This window comes from Caretta caretta, chromosome 1 (assembly GCF_965140235.1).
Source record: "Caretta caretta isolate rCarCar2 chromosome 1, rCarCar1.hap1, whole genome shotgun sequence".
NCBI lineage: Eukaryota > Metazoa > Chordata > Testudines > Cheloniidae > Caretta > Caretta caretta.
In genome coordinates this window covers 272,240,579-272,260,733 of record NC_134206.1, presented here as the reverse complement: position 1 = coordinate 272,260,733, position 20,155 = coordinate 272,240,579, and the positions used below count along the sequence as shown (strand labels likewise).

The 20,155-nt window shown below is 42.8% G+C and overlaps 1 protein-coding gene across 6 annotated transcripts in view; it reads right to left on the bottom strand.

Annotated features, from left to right (window-relative positions):
* Window positions 1-20,155, bottom strand: part of EEA1 (early endosome antigen 1) — a 135,802-nt gene that overhangs the window by 84,753 nt on the left and 30,894 nt on the right. For 4 of the 6 annotated variants that reach the window (XM_075124288.1, XM_075124289.1, XM_048835600.2 and 1 more), the window contains 6 exons: window positions 13,569-13,696; window positions 5,531-5,585; window positions 5,357-5,416; window positions 4,368-4,407; window positions 3,376-3,516; window positions 3,166-3,287 (listed from right to left, as the gene is read on the bottom strand). In XM_075124288.1, coding sequence (XP_074980389.1) covers window positions 3,166-3,287; window positions 3,376-3,516; window positions 4,368-4,407; window positions 5,357-5,416; window positions 5,531-5,585; window positions 13,569-13,696 — 546 coding nt within the window. The remainder of the gene's footprint in view (window positions 1-3,165; window positions 3,288-3,375; window positions 3,517-4,367; window positions 4,408-5,356; window positions 5,417-5,530; window positions 5,586-13,568; window positions 13,697-20,155) is intronic. The other 2 variants (XM_075124290.1, XM_048835599.2) reach the window with 1 other exon arrangement.

Here is a 20,155-nt window from a genome sequence, read left to right as displayed (position 1 = left end):
TGACCACCCCCTGTGGAGAAAGAAGTGGTTCGGGACTATTTAGAAAAGCTGGAGGAGCAAAAGTCCATGGGGCCGGATGCGCTGCATCCAAGAGTGCTAAAGGAGTTGGCGGATGTGATTACAGAACCATTGGCCATTATCTTTGAAAATTCATGGCTATCGGGGGAAGTCCCGGAAGACTGGAAAAAGGCTAATATAGTGACCATATTTTAAAAAGGGAAGAAGGAGGATCCTGGGAACTACAGGCCAGTCAACCTCACCTCAGTCCCTGGAAAAATCATGGAGCAGGTCCTCAAGGAATCAATTCTGAAGCACTTAGAGGAGAGGAAAGCGATCAGGAACACTCAGCATGGATTCACCAAGGGCAAGGCATGCCTGACTAATCTAATTGCCTTCTATGACGAGATAACTGGCTCTGTGGATGAGGGGAAAGCAGTGGACATGTTGTTCCTTGACTTTAGCAAAGCTTTTGACACGGTCTCCCACAGTATTCTTGCCAGCAAATTAAAGAAGGATGGGCTGGATGAATGGACTATAAGGTGGATAGAAAGCTGGCTAGATTGTCGGCCTCAGCGGGTAGTGATCAATGGCTCCAAGTCTAGTTGGCAGCCGCTATCAAGTGGAGTGCCCCAAGGGTTGGTCCTGGGGCCGGTTTTGTTCAATATCTTCACAAATGATCTGGAGGATGGTGTGGATTGCACCCTCAGCAAATTTGCAGATGACACTAAACTGGGAGGAGAGGTAGATACGCTGGAGGGTAGGGATAGGATACAGAGGGACCTAGACAAATTAGAGGATTGGGACAAAAGAAATCTGATGAGCTTCAACAAGGACAAGTGCAGAGTCCTGCATTTACGACGGAAGAATCCCATGCACCGCTACAGACTAGGGACCGAATGGCTAGGCAGCAGTTCTGCGGAAAAGGACCTAGGGGTTACAGTGGACGAGAAGCTGGATATGAGTCAACAGTGTGCCCTTGTTGCCAAGGAGGCCAATGGCATTTTGGGATGTATAAGTAGGGGCATTGTCAGCAGATCGAGGGACGTGATCGTTCCCCTCTATTCGATATTGGTGAGGCCTCATCTGGAGTATTGTTTCCAGTTTTGGGCCCCACACTACAAGAAAGATGTGGAAAAATTGGAAAACGTCCAGCGGAGGGCAACAAAAATGATTAGGGGACTGGAACACATGAGTTATGAGGAGAGGCTGAGGGAACTGGGATTGTTTAGTCTGCGGAAGAGAAGAATGAGGGGGGATTTGATAGCTGCTTTCAGCTACCTGAAAGGGGGTTCCAAAGAGGATGGATCTAGACTGTTCTCAGTGGTAGCAGATGACAGAACGAGGAGTAATGGTCTCAAGTTGCAGTAGGGAAGGTTTAGGTTGGCTATTAGGAAAAACTTTTTCACTAGGAGGGAGGTGAAACACTGGAATGTGTTACCTAAGGAGGTGGTGGAATCTCCTTCCTTAGAAGTTTTTAAGGTCAGGCTTGACAAAGCCCTGGCTGGGATGATTTAATTGGGGATTGGTCCTGCTTTGAGCAGGGGGTTGGACTAGATGACCTGCTGAGGTCCCTTCCAACCCTGATATTCTATGATTCTATGATTAAACCTGGACAACACCTTCAAGAGACATATGTAGGAACTTAAATTCATAGTTTTGCTCGACACTAAAATGATAGTTCGAATAGAGACACTGGATTTACATCTTATTACAACAACCTATAAACCACAAAATCCACCTCCAGCTTCTCCCTCCCCATGACTGGAGAGCTGTTAACAGGTCACTTTACCTTGAATGATCCCTTGAGATATGTGTTAGCTATTTATGTAAACAATCTGTTCCACCTTGTATTTAGCTCTGACACTTTGAATACATTTCCCACACAAGAAGAAGAGCTCTATGTAGCTCAAACCCTGTCTCTCTCACCAACAGATGTTGGTCCAATAAAAGATATTACCTCACCCACCTTGTCTTGCTAATATTCTGGGACCAACACAGCAACACCACCACTGCATGGGTTGTTTACATATTTGTTTTACATGTTACCCCAAAAAATGTTTTAGGTGAGCTTTTGGAGTGGAAAGTAGCACTTGGAGCTGAAGTGGGTGGGAGGAAGGGACTGTTGGTGTTGGACAGGGAACAGGAAAGAGAATAAAGATGAGACGGGAGTCAGAGAGGAAGGGGAGAAGGAGGGACAGAAGCACAATGGCCGGGAGAGTGAGGTTGGGCAGCTGAAGGATTGCCGTGGCAGGAAGGTGTGGACAGAGGAATGAAGAAAGGCCACTAATCAACAGCAATACAGAAGAGGAAAAGAAAAATCCAGAGTCCAAGTTTCACAGCTGAGTGAGTGAATGAAGATGACAGGAGGCTAGAAGACACCTCCTGGCTACTCTGCTTTTCTTTATATAGAAGAAAGGCTGCTGGGTAGCTTCTTCTGAGACCATGATTGTGAAAAAGGGTTACTAGGAATAACTTTTCTTTAGTATTTTGCCTTTGTGGAGCCACACTATTGGAATACATGTGCCCTGGGCAGCCACGAGCAACAACGGTAACACCAGTGTAGACAAAGTGATGACAGCTGCCAGCCTTTTAACCAGCACATCACCGAGGTCTGAGCAGAGCTGCTCTTATGAATGCAGTTGCCCGGTGGCAGCAACAGTGAAAAACATGAGGGGAAAAAGGCTAATATAGAGACACCCATTAAAGTCAACAACAATGGATCTATTCACATGAGTATATTCTAATCATAGTCAGTAAGGGTTGCAAAATTAGGCCTAAGTAAAACACGTATGAGGATTAATATTTTGTTTATGAAAGTCCTGAAATGAGGGAAGCCACACACAGGCCTCTGAATAGAGCACAAACAAGCATCATGTCATGCATACCTAACAATAATGCAAATCACTGAATAACCAGAGCAGGCAGAACATACATTCCTTGGCTGGGAAGTTATTGGAAGTTTAGAGCAATGGAATAGATAGTTTAGAAGAGGGGGTTTTCTGAGCCCCTCTTCCTCTCACAAATAAATCACTGTCCAAGTAAACAATGATAGTCTATTTTAAGATTATGTTTAGAATGGGCAAATGACTGAAAACCCTCTCCTTCTCATTTGGGAAAGGCATAATCAAAAAATAAATAAATAATAAAAAATGTGGTATGAATTACCAGTTCAGTCTTTAAATTCTCTATTATGGTTCTCTCTTTCTGTAGTTCTTGCATCAGGTTTGTCACTTTCTGCTCTGCACTTTCTCGAAGACTCATTTCCTCATCATACTTTGCCTTAATATCTAGTTAAGAAGGAAGTTATGCAAAAGATCATTCATTCAGGTTTTAATTAAAAGAAGAACGGATTGCATAATAATTTTATGTACTTACCTACAATTTCAGTAGCCAGCTGTGCGGCTTTTTGCTCAAACAGGTCTTTCATCTGCTTAATATTAAAATTTTCTACTTGGGTCTCTTCGAGTTGCCGTTCTAATGTTTCTAGCTCAAAAACAGCAGTATTTATTGAAAAAACTAAAATCAGAGGTTATACAGAAACTCGTGTTGATAAAAGAGCATTACAAATGAGTAACTCACCAAAGCTCACTTAACCTTCAATAGGATTGTTCATATGCTTAAAGTTAAACATGTGCTCAAGTGCTTTGCTGGAACAGGACGGTGAGCACAGCATTTTGAGGAATGAGCTCATAATCTAGCTAACCATTGGAAATTAGTTTATCCATTTTGGTCACTTTTTGTATACTGCTAATTTCTGAGCCCTGAGGTGCAGTCAGAAGTTAGTTAATAAGGATCAGCCAGAGATTGTGTGTGTACATAAGAAAGTTATGATTCCATGAGTGTCTCATGCAAATATAACATGGAACAAAAAAATTATAAACATGCAGATTTTTAAAAAAAGTGTTTTCTTTGGCAGCAAGCAGGGAAGACTGGCACTGAAATCAACAGAATGAGCATGGACAATTGGTTTAATTCAAATGTCAACACTCTGTCTTCCTCAACACAATGGCTGTTTGGATATTTAAAATGATTAAGAACATGTTCAAAAATCAAAACCATGATCAGAAGTACTTTTATGATCACAATAATTTCACCTCCTTTATCCTAGAAATGATGGAACCAATCAACCTCTTTCTAATGTTTCTTTACTCTAAAAATGAATAAGGCAACCTTACGTGTCCCTATAAACTTATTGAAAAAAATGTAGGCAAGAGAAGACATTACATAATTGTACCATTTTAGCCTTTCAATATAGGAAAAAGTATTTTTCATCCAGTCTGAAGTTTCACTTAACTTAATTTTTCTAACATACAGTACTGTAGTATTTCAATACAATGTAGAAACTTCTCTATTAAAATATTTCTCACCTGTAGATGCAGAAGTTGTCACTCCATCAGGTTTAGATTCCTTAAGAAAAGAAAAAATGAAGAAAAAGTGTGTCACTAGACAGTAAAGGTAACAACAAAAGTTTCAATAGCAGACATTTCCTGAGCATTTGAAAGAATTCCATACTTGAAACCTCTAGAAAGTTTACAAAAATAGACTTATGTGCTTCAATGCTGCAAAGCAATTTAGGACAGAAAAGGCCAAGACGACTTTCCATCATCTTATATCACTTAGCTATCATACTGATGCAGAACAGCAAGACTCCAATGCTAACAAGCCTTCTGTTATACTGAAATCTGCCTCTACAGCAATATATGTTGTTATACGCACTATTACATGCAAAAGGAGGAGGAGCAAGAAAGGAAAGAGAGATTTTCCCAAAAGGTTCAAGCAATTCTATACTTTTAATCCTTCACATATAGAGCGAAATTCACCCCTAATTCCTATTTCTGAGGTTTGTATAAATCAGTTCTGAAGTAACTCTTCTATATATGAAAATAAATTAGAGTTCCATTGTTTCAGGAGGGAAGTTTAATAAGGTAAAAGAGGCTACAATTAACTTTGTTTGGTGGATGTTTTTGGAGAAGATTTTGGAGGTTTTTAAGATTATATTGCCATTTTCAGAAATACTTTGGAAGCAATAAAACTACAACTTCTCAAATAGATGCAATAACAATGAAGAGACAGATAACCTGGGCATGGTCTGAATGAGCATACTGTGAGGAAAAATCTGACTGAAAATTAAAGGGCATGTAGTCATGAACAATCATAGCACCTTTAACATCCCTTCAACCTCATTCACAGTTATTTCACTGTATAGACAACCGATTTTTTAAAACACTTCAGGAATCAATTTATGGAACTAACTGAATTGGGCCACGTGCCTTACAACAAGGTATTAATCTTCGATGTCAAAGATGATAATAAACTGCTTGTTGTAAACCTGCTTCAAGAATTTTAAAGCAATTACTTGCTGCTGCTGCACTTTTTCTAATTCTTTCTTCAGCTCTTCTGAGTACCATCTCTCCTCCTAAACAAGGGGGGGCCGGGAAGAGAAAGTGTATTACAAACTCACAATTTAAGCTGCTAGCACAGTTCACAATTTGAAACCATGAACTATATTAAAATAAAATTAATTTCCAACCTTAAGTGAAGCTTGCAAGTCTTGAATTTCTTGTCGGAGTAGTGATATTTCATTGCTGAATAAAGATCCAGGAGTTGAGAAATGAATTAAGTCATTGTTAAATTTTGTTGATTAAACTTCCAGTACATGTAATAGCTCCTATTCAGCTTTATTATTACATAAGCTGGATACAGGACACCTCGCATTTGATCAGTGTCTTAATACAGTCTCACATTTTTAATTTTTTTTAATGTAATACAAACTGAACTCCCATACATTATCTCATTTTCAGACTAATCACCAGATTTTAAAAGTGCTTAGTCACCTTAAATATCTTAATAATTTTTAGTCTAATGTATTTGGTCTATTCTCAGAATGAGTAATTGCATTACGGTTTATGGAATTTTCTTTTAACCCTGGTATTGGACCAAAAATAACCCAACTATTTCCATATTGGGGTCTTGGAGACCCCTAATATGTGAAAATTGGAGATAACACATGGGATGCATTTCAAACTGACTTTACTTGTAACCAGTGAACTATAAAATTATGAATAAGTTAAAACTTTCTAGATTCAGAAGAAGAAGTTACTCACCTTGTGCAGTAATGACGACTCTTCGAGATGTGTGTTTCTATGGGTGTTCCACTATAGGTGTGCTTGCATCTCTGGGCTGCTGATCAGAGAACTTCAGTAGCAGCGTCCATTAGGCCCACACATGCACTGTCTTTCCTTGTGCTGCACCATGAGGCTAGTCAGTGTGCTAAGCCCCCTTGACTTCCTACTCCCACATGGGACTTAAACCTGGTGTTGAGATGACTGACTAGGCCTCCTTTTGAACCCAGGGCCACCTATTCACTTACATACCTCTCAGTGAAAATGGCCTTCCTGACAGCAATTACTTCAGCCAGGAGAAATAGCAGCTCCAGTGCACCTCCCCCCTACAGGTATTCTTTCAGGACAAGGTTACACTCAGGCCACATCCAAAATGCACTCCTAAGGTAACCTCCCTGTTTCACATGAACTAATTGATTCATCTCCCAACCGATCAACAGCACAGAGATGCAAGCACACCTGCAGTGGAGCAGCCCTAGGGACATTATTCGAAGAAGAAGCACATTACACAGTACTTGTGTTGCGGTCTAACTGACCCCATGATGAAACACGTTTTTAAAAAAGGAACACACTCCACAGGTATTGGGAGCTAACTGACTCCATGTTTAGACAACAAAAATAGATAGCAACAGCAACAATATAAAAGGCACAAACACAGCAAAGTTGCAATAAATGGCCTACTTCTTTGAACAAATGGAGCTAACCGGTGACATATGTTCTAAAAATAGTAAGTTTTTAAACTTCACACATTTTTTGTGTGTTTTTCTATCTCATTCCCTGGAACAGATGCAACATTTTCCCCATTAGTCTCTGGATCAGTATCCAGGACACTGGACACTACTTCCCAAGAAGCCTTAGGAAAGGCTTGAATGTTCCTTTCATGTACCAGTGCACTAAAAATTTCTGTACCCAGGTCCCTGAGAAACATTCATCTCTTATTTGAAGATGTATTATGCCACTTGTGATTCAACAAAATCTAAACAACATATGCCTTCAGACATGCAGTGTGCATGTGCAATCCAATAGTGCGTCTTTGCCCCAGCCACAGCATCTGTCAAGCATGGATTTGTCAGAAAATGTATCTGACAATTGTTACTTCCCCAGAAACTCTTCCTAGCAACTGTAGGTGTCCCAGAAAACCAATTTGATGGCATTATCTTCGAAGAAACTCAATTTGCTGGACAACTGTGATGATACATGAGGCAAATGTTATCTGAATAGGGTAATAGGGTAATAAAATAGGGATAGGATACAGAAGGACCTAGACAAATTGGAGGATTGGGCCAAAAGAAATCTGATGAGGTTCAATAAGGATAAGTGCAGGGTCCTGCACTTAGGACGGAAGAACCCAATGCACAGCTACAGACTAGGGACCGAATGGCTAGGCAGCAGTTCTGCGGAAAAGGACCTAGGGGTGACAGTGGACGAGAAGCTGGATATGAGTCAGCAGTGTGCCCTTGTTGCCAAGAAGGCCAATGGCATTTTGGGATGTATAAGTAGGGGCATAGCGAGCAGATCGAGGGACGTGATCGTTCCCCTCTATTCGACATTGGTGAGGCCTCATCTGGAGTACTGTGTCCAGTTTTGGGCCCCACACTTCAAGAAGGATGTGGATAAATTGGAGAGAGTCCAGCGAAGGGCAACAAAAATGATTAGGGGTCTGGAACACATGAGTTATGAGGAGAGGCTGAGGGAGCTGGGATTGTTTAGCCTGCAGAAGAGAAGAGTGAGGGGGGATTTGATAGCTGCTTTCAACTACCTGAAAGGGGGTTCCAAAGAGGATGGCTCTAGACTGTTCTCAATGGTATCAGATGACAGAACGAGGAGTAATGGTCTCAAGTTGCAGTGGGGGAGGTTTAGATTGGATATTAGGAAAAACTTTTTCACTAAGAGGGTGGTGAAACACTGGAATGCGTTACCTAGGGAGGTGGTAGAATCTCCTTCCTTAGAGGTTTTTAAGGTCAGGCTTGACAAAGCCCTGGCTGGGATGATTTAACTGGGAATTGGTCCTGCTTCGAGCAGGGGGTTGGACTAGATGACCTTCTGGGGTCCCTTCCAACCCTTATATTCTATGATTCTATGAAGTTTCACAGATCCCCAAGAACCTTTTGGTACTTTTTTTGGGGAGGAGGGGGATGACAAAAAACACTGAAACAGTGAAGATACAAACAATGCTGAAAGACTGATATAATCATATCATAACTGCTGCCTCAACATAAAAACCATCTGTGCTGGAATAGTTGCATAATTAAATTCAGGTCTAACTGACCCCAATAACTTTTGAATGACCGTTTTTGCTACACTAAAACCACAATAGAGTATGAAGATAAAACCAATGCTAACAAGCTCTCCTTATCATACTTTGAGAATACCTAAAGGAAAAAAGAGTCAGTGCCTTGCCTATCATGTTTTATTTAATTTTTGTTCATGTATTTGGGGTGCAGGAGTCCCCCAAAGACCTTGGAAATGTAGTACTTTCATTTTTCCCACTGACTAACATTGAGGCGGTCTAACTAGGAAGTCCTGGATGATTGGAAAAAGGGAAATATAGTGCCCATATATAGTTTAAAAAAGGGAAAAAAAAGAGAACCCGGGGAACTACAGACCAGTCAGCCTCACTTCAGTCCCCGGCAAAATCATGGATCAGGTCCTCAAAGAATCCATTTTGAAGCACTTGAAGGAGAGGAAGGTGATCAGGAACAGTCAACATGGATTCACCAAGTACAAGTCATGCCTGACCAACCTGATTGCCTTCTATGATGAGACAACTGGCTTTGTGGCTATGGGGAAAGTGGTGGATGTGATATATCTTGACTTTAGCAAAGTTTCTGATACCGTCTCCCACAGTATTCTTGCAAGCAAGTTAAAAAAATATGGATTGGGTTAATGGACTATATGGTGGATAGAAAGCTGGCTAGATTGTCAGGCTCAACGGGTAGTGATCAACAGCTCGATGTCTAGTTGGCAGCCAGTATCAAACAGAGTGCCCCAGAGGTTGGTCCTGGGGCCAGCTTTGTTCAACATCTTTATTAATGACCTGGATGATGGAATTAATTGTACCCTCAGCAAGTTCGCAGATGACACTAAGCTGCAGGGAGAAGTAGACATGATGGAGGGTAGGGATAGGGTTCAGAGTGACCTAGACAAATTGGAGGATTGAGCCAAAAGAAATCTGATGAGGTTCAACAAGGACAAGTGCAGAGTTCTGCACTTACGAAGGAAGAATCCCATCCACCGCTACAGACTAGGGACCGAAAGGCTAGGCAACAGTTCTGCAGAAAAGGACCTGGGGATTACAGTGGATGAGAAGCTGGATATGAGTCAGCAGTGTGCCCTTGTCACCAAGAAGGCCAATGACATATTGGGCTGTATTAGTAGGAGCATTGCCAGCAGATCGAGGGAAGTGACTATTTCCCTCTATTCGGCACTGGTGAGGCCACACCTGGGAGTATTGCATCCAGTTTTGGTCCCCCCACAACAGAAAGATTGTGGACAAATTGGAGAGAGTCCAGCAGAGGGCAACGAAAATGATTAGGGGGCTGGGCTCTTATGAGGAGAGGCTGAGGGAACTGGGCTTATTTAGTCTGCAGAAGAGAAGAGTGTGGGGGGATTTGATTACCTGAAGGGGGGTTCGAAAGAGGTTGGAGCTAGGCTGTTCTCGGTGGTGGCAGATGACAGAATAAGAAGCAATGGTCTCAAGTTGCAGTGGGAGAGATCTAGGTTGGATATTAGGAAACACTATTTCACTAGGAAGGTGGTGAAGCACTGGAATGGGTTACCTAGGGAGGTGGTGGAATCTCCATCCTTAGAGGTTTTTAAGGCCTGCCTTGACAAAGCCTTGGCTGGGATGATTTAGTTGCTGTTGGTCCTGCTTTGAGCAGGGGATTGGATTAGATGACCTCCTGAGGTCTCTTCCAACCCTAATATTATATGGTTCTAACTGACCCCGTTACCTTTTTGGTGACTTTTTTTTGCTACACAAAAATCACAACAGACAGACCCCAAAACAGTTGAAGGGTTAAATATGCAAATTAACTTGATTTAGTCCTATATTCTGTTTTACTGGATTGTATCAACTAAATAATAGAACTTTAGAATGGCAAGATAGTGTATTAAAATGTTTAGCTGTGTTATAGTCCATGTTATTAAAAGTGCAGGTTAGTTCCCCCTCATTTCCCATATAATGTCAAGGGACAATGCTAGGAGTATGCTACCCTATTTGTTCTAAAATATGCAATTATATAATATTTAACACAAGAAGCAATTCAATGTGCCCAATAGTTATACCAATTTGAGGGCCTGAGTGCGCTGACATTCAAAACCCTGGGGCTTGTAACTCTCAAATTTCACTCAGAAGCCTGATGTTCTAGGTCGCCCAGGAAAACGAAATATGAGGAGGAAATGGTTATTAATCAGTTTGCATAGCACCTTTCTAAAATCTCAATTCATTTTGATGAATTAGAAAACTATACACATAAGGATCACATCACATCACTGAAACGCAGACACCCTTAATGTGGAATGAAGCAGCCATATTACTGCCAACACTACATTATTTCTTACTCTTATTATTGGTATGCAGTAAAAATCTGAGGCCCCAGTCACAACGAAAGGATGATACAAAAAACACTACACAACAATTCAGGGTCACTAAATAAAAAAGAAAATCTCTGATAAATATTATTAGTGTCTCACTAGTTATGTCTATATTGTAAGTTATCTATTTAAAGCAATAATGGGATTTAGGTCTTCTCTACACAGGAACGTTTGACCAGTTATACTGACATATTCATACAGATATAGTTATACCACCATAACCACCCGTGTGGACACACTTATTCTCTATAAAAATGGCTTTTTTTAGTTTAGTTTGTGTCATTTGGGAAGAGGTTTAAGCTAAACTGAAAAAGCTCTCTTATACTTGAACAGAAGTGTTCATGCAGAGGGGTTATACTGATATAACTATGTCAGTTTAAATTCACACCTTGGCTTTTACTAAAAAAAATGGCACTTTTCACAATAATGTGCTTTTCCTGGTCCAATTCCAAAATAGTTAGCTATATTTCACCTTTCTAAGCCTTGTCTAAATGGAAATCTTTATTTGGTATAACTTGAGGCACGAAGTTAAACCAACATATTTATACTGTACCAGTATAACTCTCTATGTGGACACTCATTTCAGTAAAAGAGAGTCTTTTTCCTCATTTATGCTTATGTCACTCTGGAAAGAGGTTTATGTTAAACTGAAAAGGCCACTCTTATTCTGCACTAAAAGGGTGTCCACACAAGGAATTATACTGGTATAACTATATCATCTTAAGAACTGGTAAATCTTTCCTGTGTATACAAGCCCTTGTATACAAGAACTCTTATTTCTTTTTGCTCCCCTTGAGCTACATGACTCCCAGTCCTTCTCCCACTTCTGTCTGCAGCCCCCCTAAATCTGATATATCATCCTTGATCCAGATATACTTTAAGTTCCTCTTTTATGTGATGTGTGACAATGACTATAAAAACATTATCTTACTCAGCAAATCTGTTCCCAATGCGTATTGATGGTCACATCTACTCACGTTAGTGAACAAAGTAAATTTGTATTGTTCTTTGTCTTCTTTTCCCGCAAAACAACAAAACTAAGACTGAGTGAGCTGTGGATTCAATCCATCTTGTGTATCATTGACAGAATTGTTTACTGCATTCCAGTCAGTTACACCTGTGCAACCTCACTGAAGACAAGGTGTTACTGAAGGCACAATTTGACCTATAGAACCTTTATTAATTACTGGTGATGATACACGAGATGGAAAGGACTCAGCTTGACTCTCAGAGACTATGCTGAATTTGCAGGGCTGGCACGTAGACAGAAAAAAAAAAGTGAACAAAAGAATCCCCATCTTTTTACTTGCAAACTGAGCACATTTGATAAGCAGATGAAAATAAACATGGAAACCTACAATGCCAATTGTACAGACTCACTTTTAAGAGTAGACCCACATCTTAAAGTACACTTCTTCCCAAAGGCCTAATCCCCAGCCTTCACCCCTATGTTCACAAGTCTTAACTGATGAATGACTGGGGAGGGTATTTAATATTAGCCCTACCTACTTCATTTTTAATGTCATCATTAAGTCATGCTACTTGTTACTTTCTAAAATATATCCTAGAAAAATCATTTTTATTAGTTTATTTGAATGGTTGTTTCCCCAATTTGAGCAGAAATAATCTGTTTTACATGTAATAAGAGAAATATGTTAAAAAAACATTCAAAACATTAAAAGCCTCAAATGTTAACGTGTACTCTTTCCTTTGCTGAGCTACAGAGAAAGACTCTTTGACAGCTCCACTACAGCTAGCGAATTTAATAGAATGAGCATGTTCAGCTGAGTGAAGTCATCAAGATCCCATGCCAACTGGAGAACAGTCAGTCAGGAAAAGCTTCCAGATCAGTGTGTGAAAAGAAGATCTCCAATGTCACTGGCTGTGAGCAATGGGATTTTGATGGATGTCCTGCCCTGCCATTTTGTGCCCTGCTGCCCTGCTTCTGTCAATGCCCAAGATGGCTCTCGGTCTATCCCAATTGCAATTGGAAAGAAATGGGAGCTCCTTCTTCCTACAGACAGTCACAAATAGGTTTTGGATTTTGTTTCGGATATTTTTATTTTCCCACAGTGGACTCTAACTTAATAGCCATTGCATGTTAAATTTTATGTTCTTTTCTTTACAAAAAACCTATCTTTCACCTTTATGAGTTCAATAGGTTATCCATGTTTTAATTAAATTATTTATCATTTTTGGCTTACTATTTTTATCAATCACAGAGGGTTTGCTCCACGGTTAAGACAACAGCTAGTCAAGATATTCGTTGAACCCAGCAGAGTTATACAATCTACACCTTTATTATATTAGCATCACATGTTCTCACACAGTATGTGACCACACTCAAAAGCGGCTCACCATCTTATTGCTATGCACAACCAAGACGAGAGTCATGGAATGCATAAAATGGAAGTAATACAGGCTGAAATGTACAACAGCCCCATATATCCATTGAACCGAAGGGGAAACAAGGTGGAACCTTGCATGAACAAATCCTCAGAGACAAGGAACAAGAGCCCAAAATCAATTTCTGGGAATGCTCAAATAAGAAGGGAATCAAGCCATGAGCTACCCCTATCAACTCCCGCTACAAACATAAGAGTCAACATCACCTCCTGATCAACAGGATCAAAGGCAACCAATGGAATTAACAATATCAATATGTAAACCCAATTTTCATCTATCACCAGTCCAGTATCAGCTAGCATAGTATTAAACTAATATTTTAATTGGTTTTAGAAATGAGGCCTTATGATTTAAATACTTCACTACATAATTAACTGCTCAGATTAGTACTTGCTTAAATGTAATTAGACAGAAGACTAAATGCATAAATTAATATTGTTCTACCTTTTCGGTGAAGGATGCTCTTCTCCTCCATGACTTGAATCGATGCCAGACCCGTGAACTACTTCATAGTGCTTGAAAAGTTCTTCAGCAGATCCATGAGATTTCATACACAGAGGACAAATAAAGCCCTATTATAAAGGAAAGAAAATTCAACAGTAGTTTTTGCCTTTTCCAATCCTTTCCATCCTAACCAAGAGATTCATTGGTACCGTTTAACAGGAAAAATAAAATGTAGGAGAGTAGTTACCTTAAAAAATACCACTTATCTAATTCTCTGACATTATGGAAAGTAGAGAAGACTAGAAAAGCATAAAATAAACACCCTATTTCATTATGTAGTGCTGTTTTCCAGTAAAACTGTACCTATTGCTAAATTTCATTCCTAGAACTAGTACACAGAATTGTAATAAATTATAAGAAATGTAGCATCACAAAGGACTCAGTCACTATTTTAAATGTTTGAAGAAAGGCTGTGTTAAAAAGGCACTTTCACAAAATTTTTATTAAACAAGGGTTCTGTTCCTTTCAAAGATTTTCCTAGGATGGAGACCTTTTGAGAACCACACTCATAGTAATCAGACTGAATAAAAAATTGCAGAGAAGAGCCAGCCAGAAACTCCAGCCAGCAGGGGCAGAAGCAGCCAAAGCTGGGGATGCTGCACTGGGGGAAGAGGGTAAAATGGGGCCCAGCGGAGCCCATCCCTCCCCCCAATAACCCTCTGAACACAGAACTGTGCAGAAGAGACACCCCCCCATACACACACAACTCTTGGAGGCACTAGGACCCAGGTGTAGCTTCCCTACCTCCCTCTTATGTGGGCTTGGGAGAAAACTGCAGAGAAGAGCCAGTCAGAAACCCCAGCCAGTAGAAGCAGAAGCAGCCAACACAGGGACCTTGGGACATTCAGAGAACTTTCCACAAGTTTGACTCAACTTTCTCTGCCCTGTGCTGATTGACTGTTTGCTGCAACCATCCCCTCCCTCTCAGTCTCAGCTCTTCACTGCCCTCCTACGCTGAAACCATCAGCAGGGGCGCTCGCGAGAGGTGGGTGCCACCCCATCATCAAGAACTAAGAAGCAGCAGCTCACATCCGACCAGAAGAGGGGCGCTCACAAGAGGTGGGTGCTGCCCCGTTCCAAACTCAGAGATTGCAGACACTGAATCGGCCAAAGGGACCACTCACAAGAGGCAGGTGCCGACCCCGTTACACCACTCCTTTCATGGACAGTAGGGACATGCAATAAGTAGCTAAAGGCTCAAAGGGGGGGGGGGCTTCTTAGCACTGAGAGAAAGAGATTCACGTTCCATTGGGGTGGAACCTTCTAAGTAGGCAGGAAAGTCCTTATTGAGCCTTTCTATAATCTATTGGTTAGAGAGTGTGGAAAATCAAGTAGTCCTGAGTAGTTGGGATGGTATGTACTGATTGCAGATAAGTGCATTTGTAAGGAGCTGGTGGACAGACCCTATGTCTTTAAAGATAGGATACAGTTAAGATGACCAAAATATCTGTAAGTCTCTGATAGGATGCCACTTTGTTGCACCCAAGATGAGAAGGGTTTCCATTTATACTGCTGGGGGGATTCTGCGTGACTGTGCACCCGAAGAAAAAGCCTCCTCCCCCCACAGAATTCCTATGCTTCCCTGCAGAAAACGGCAGGGGAGCAAAGGGAAGCCATGCGGGGATGACCATGGGTGCAGTTTTTTGGGGGGGGACTGCCCCCCTCCAAACAGGGGTGAGGCATGGGGGGGTGGCTACATGGGGTTACTTGCCCCCCCCCAAATTTCTGCGAGCGCAGAGCTGCCCAGCCTTCCTTTTTTTGGTGCAACAGTGAGTGCCCTCAGTGGGGCTGGGTAAGGGTGGGTGGGGAAATGAGGGAAGGCATGGTGAGGGGGTGGGGGAAGAGCCAGTGGGGAAGGAAGGGGGTGGAATAGGGCAGGGACAGGGGAATGTGGGAGTGAGGGGAGGAGGATGGAGAAGAAAAGGGGATAGGGGAATCGCAGGAGCTTGGAATGTGGCATCCCCTCAGCTGGACTCCCACGTTAAGCAGATCCATCGAACCCTCATCCTGACAAGCCCTGCCCCCCTAACCCCCGACAAGACCCACCCACAGCCCCACTGATCCGCAGACAGCTGCACCTGGACCCTCCTCATCAAGCCCCACTCCCCCAGCACCCGGACTCCCACATTGAACCCCCCGCCAAGCCCCATCTCCTGACACCCAGACCCCCCCCCGCTGAGCCCCAACCACCTTCACCTGGATCCCCTGCAGAGTCCCATTGCCCCTGCACCCAGAACCCCCCAATGAACTCTGTACATCCAGATCTCCCACTGAGCCGCCCCTACTCAGATTTCCCCACACAGAAACCTCTCGCCCCACACCTGGATACCCCACACACTAAGCCCCTCCATACTTGGATCCTGAGGGGCTGAGCCTGCCCACCCACACCTGGGACACCTGGCGCAGAGAGGCAGGGTCCAGGGGTGTTTCTGGGGCAGGCCCGGCCCTTGCACTGTGTCAGGGTCAGGTGCAGCCTCACTGCCAAGTCCCTGTACAAGGGGAGCTGGGGGCTTCCAGGTGATCTCCCAGCTCAGTGCAGCCTGTTGTCTGTGCTCCCCACTGCCATGCTGGAGCCAGATTTATTTACTGACAAATAAAATTTGCAGAATTTTGTAGAATTTTTTATTTTTTGGCGCAGAATTCCCTCAGGAGTGCATTTAGCTAGGTAGCATTTCTTTGTGGAGTCCTTTCTGCCATTAGAGAGGATCTCTCATACAGCTGAGGAGTATGAATGTTCTAGAGATGATACCATCTAAATATGAGGTGGAGCAGTCATGGATTGTGGTGTCTGATTTTGCCATTGCACTGGGTCAGGAGCTTGGGGTATGTTGGGAGGATAATCAGTGGGCAACATGAGACACACAAGAGGTTGGGGAACCAGAACTATCTAGGCCAGAAGGGGGCGATCAAGATGACCCTGTCCTGTTGGATCTTGTGTAGGACTCATGGCAGGAGCAGCGGTGGAGGGAAGGCATAATTGAACTGGTCTGACCAGGAAAGTAGCAAAGCATCACCTGGGGAGTGATGACCTAGGGCCCTTCTGGAGCAATTTGTGGTATATCTGCTGTTTGTTTGAGAAGTGACTGTGGTTGGGGTTCCCCATAGAGCAGTGGTGGGCAACCTGCAGCCCGTCAGGGTAATCCGCTGGCGGGCCACCAGACCCACTGGCCAGGAACGGCGAATCGCAGCCACTGGGAGCTGCAGGCGGCCATGCAAATGTAAACAAACGGTCTGGCAGCCCATGCACAGCCCCCAGGTTGCCCACCACTGCCACAGAGTGAAAATGTTGTGAAGTTCCCACTCGTGGTTCAGTGTAAAGTGTCTGCTGAGGAAGTCAGAGAGCACATTCAGCTTTCTTGGAAGGTAAGCGGGTCATAGTGTGATGTGATTGCTTATGCACCAATTCCAGTGGTGGATTGCTTCTGCACACAGGGAGGCCAATCTCACTCCCCCTCGTTTGCTGAGGTAGAAGACAGTCATAGAGTTGTCGACATTATAAGGACACAGTGAGTGGATGAAGGGGAGAAAGTATTCTCACACCCACCGTACTGTTTATAATTCCAGGATATTGATGTGCATCCTGGATTTTCAAGGTACACTAGCCCCTCGAGCTGTGTGGCTGTTCATATAGGCTCCCCAAACTAGCAGGGATGTGTCCATAATTATGGTTCTCTTTGGAGAAGAGAGGAGAAAAGGGACCCCCACATATACGTAATGGGGATGTGTCCACCATAGGAGCGGGGACAGTAGCTTGGTCGGGACTGTCACCACAAGGTTCACGGAATGGCAGCTCAGGGAGTAACATGACTGTAGCCAAGTTTGCAGGCACTAAAGGTGGAGTCTTGTGAACAGGGTGATGTAAGTGCACAAAGCCATGTGGCCGAGTAGGGAAAGATATGTTTTGACCAGTACCTGAGGGCTCCTTGTGATGAGACCTAGGAAATCGCTGCTGATAGTGTGGAACCTGTCTGTGGGCAGGTATGCCCTTGGGGTGACAGAGTTCAAGACTGCCCTGATAAAGTCTAGAGTCGGGGAGGGGACCAGATTTGTGTGTGTTTATACTGATTCCCAGTGAAGAAAGAAGGTGGAGCACCATAGAGGTTGATATATAGGCTTCCTGATGAGATTTGGCAGCAAGGAGCTAATTAACCAGGAATGAAAAGACAGGGCGGCCATGAAGTCTGACATGAGCCGCTATGACTGAAAATACATTGGTAAAGACTCTGGTGGGGCTGCTGCATCGAAGGGCAGTACTCTATATTGAACATGGTCACAGCCTAGCTTAAATCCAAGAAAGTGTCTGTATGTGGGGAAAATATCTATGTGCCACCTCATTGTTTTTGTGGATACTGACTAATACGGCTATGCCTCTGATACTAGCTACGTGAAACTAAGTGTCCTTCATATCAAGAGCTATGAAGCACATGCCCTTTTCTAGAGATGAAATTATTGCTGCCAACATGACCATGCAAAATCTAAATTGCGAATGAAGCAGTTGAGATGGCAATTGTTTTGTAGCGTGAAGCCAAAGCTGAGGACACTAATGGTTCCAACCCAGACCATGCAGCATTGAGAAGGAACTGGAGGCAGTCAGTCCACCCTGCCCTTTATCACCTCGGTCAGAGGCACAAGGTGAACCAGGACAGATGCATGGACCAATGGACACTACTTTCAAACTCTCCAGCTTCGTAACGCATGGTGTGCATGCATAATCCACAGTGGCATACAGTAGGGACCATCATTCAAAGAAGAAATTATGGATACTCTCTGATATTATGTTCTGGAGATTAAACAGACAAATATGCCAAAACCCCTATTTAAAGGGGAAAGAAACTATGGTGGCAGATGCCCTGTCCAGGAAGGAAGGCTCTGACCTGCTGCCTATGGATCAATCAGCAACTAACCTTCCTGCAGCTTTTTAGGAAAGAGAGGTCTGACCATAAAAGCATCTGAGTGCCAGAGGGCAAGGAGTGCACTGGTATCAGTTAATGAGTTTCAGCTGGCCTGACCAACTCCGTGTACCCCAACTCACTAGAGTTATCTGTATCTCAAAGATGTCATGTAATGTGACATTGGAAAACCAATAACTCACTAATCATTAATATTCTTGCATGATGCATGTGCATGCCATGTATTAAGAGTTATGGATAAATGCTGTACTGATGACTAAAAAGTATTTAAGCCAGGCATGTTGGGGGAGTTGGTAAATAGGTCTGCCCAAGACAAAGGAATGTGTATTTGCTTCTCTGAGCAGTCCCGTCGTCACAATGAAGGTCTTATTTATATACCAGGTAAACAAAGCCATGCAGAGAGGAAACAGCTTCCAGCAGGGAAGAGAAACTTTACCTGGGCTATAAAGACCAGGGGTCTGAACCTCAGGTGATAAGTAATTTAATCAATTGAGGGTATACAATATTGCAGTACATGCAGTTTATCAAGTGAGGTATTTTATGAAAGCTTATAACACACTGGTGATCAACAGCACTGTGAACTGTATGTATTAACACTACATAAGGAATTATGGATACTTATTTATATTATACTTTACAGTCTGTGACCAAAGAGGAAAAAGGTCTCTCCCAGAGGGAAACATCACAGCTATCTACTTGTATCAAAGAAACTGAGCAAGATGTGATGAAAAACAACGGAAGCCCTATTTACATAAAAATCAGGAGGGTGGGAACAAGGGAAGAACAGCATGAGGTCATCCTGCCTCCTAGAACCAGGTCATTGAATTTAGGAAGATATAAACAAGAATAGACACCATTTTGGCATCCATCACTAGATGAACACATGGGGTCAGAACTCGTGTAAGCTGAGAAAGATCGGTCCTTCAACCAAGAAGGGTTGAAGTCTCCGGGCCTGAATATAAGTGAGAAACCTACTTAGGCAAAGATCTTTCCACAGGAAGACAAGGGAAGGCAGCATCTTGTACTTCTATGGAAGATCCTGACTGAGGGAAAATCAGCCATGGCTGGAAAGAAGGAAGACTGGTGAGAGAAACCATCTTGAACAAAACCTGTACACCTTGGTAGATCATGTTATAGCCCTTTAAGAGCATGCTTTTACTTTTATTTGCTTTTAATCATCTCGACTTTTATTTCTTTTACTTGGCATCACTTAACCTATGTCATATTGTTAATAAATTTGTTTTATTTTTACTATAAACCAGCTCAGTGGTGTGCTTGAAGGGAAGGGGGTATCTACCTCAGTTCAGTTAATAAGCTGTAATGCACTTTTGTCTCTATGAAGGAGCAACAAACCTATTTCTCTGAATAGTTCAGGTGAGGACTGGACATTTCAGGGCACACTGTTTTAGGGAGATTCAGGACTGAGAGTGTGTTGGGGTCACCGTGCTGATTGTAACCAGGGCTGGAGGAAGCCAGAGTGGGGCTGCAGACAGGCTGCTGGGGTCAGAGCTGCTGAACCAGAGCTGTCTAGCACACAGACACTCAAGGTGTGGCCTGCACGTTTGTAAGCTGGCTGTGAGAGTGTCCCAGGCTGAGAACTACAGCAGCAGGGCATTT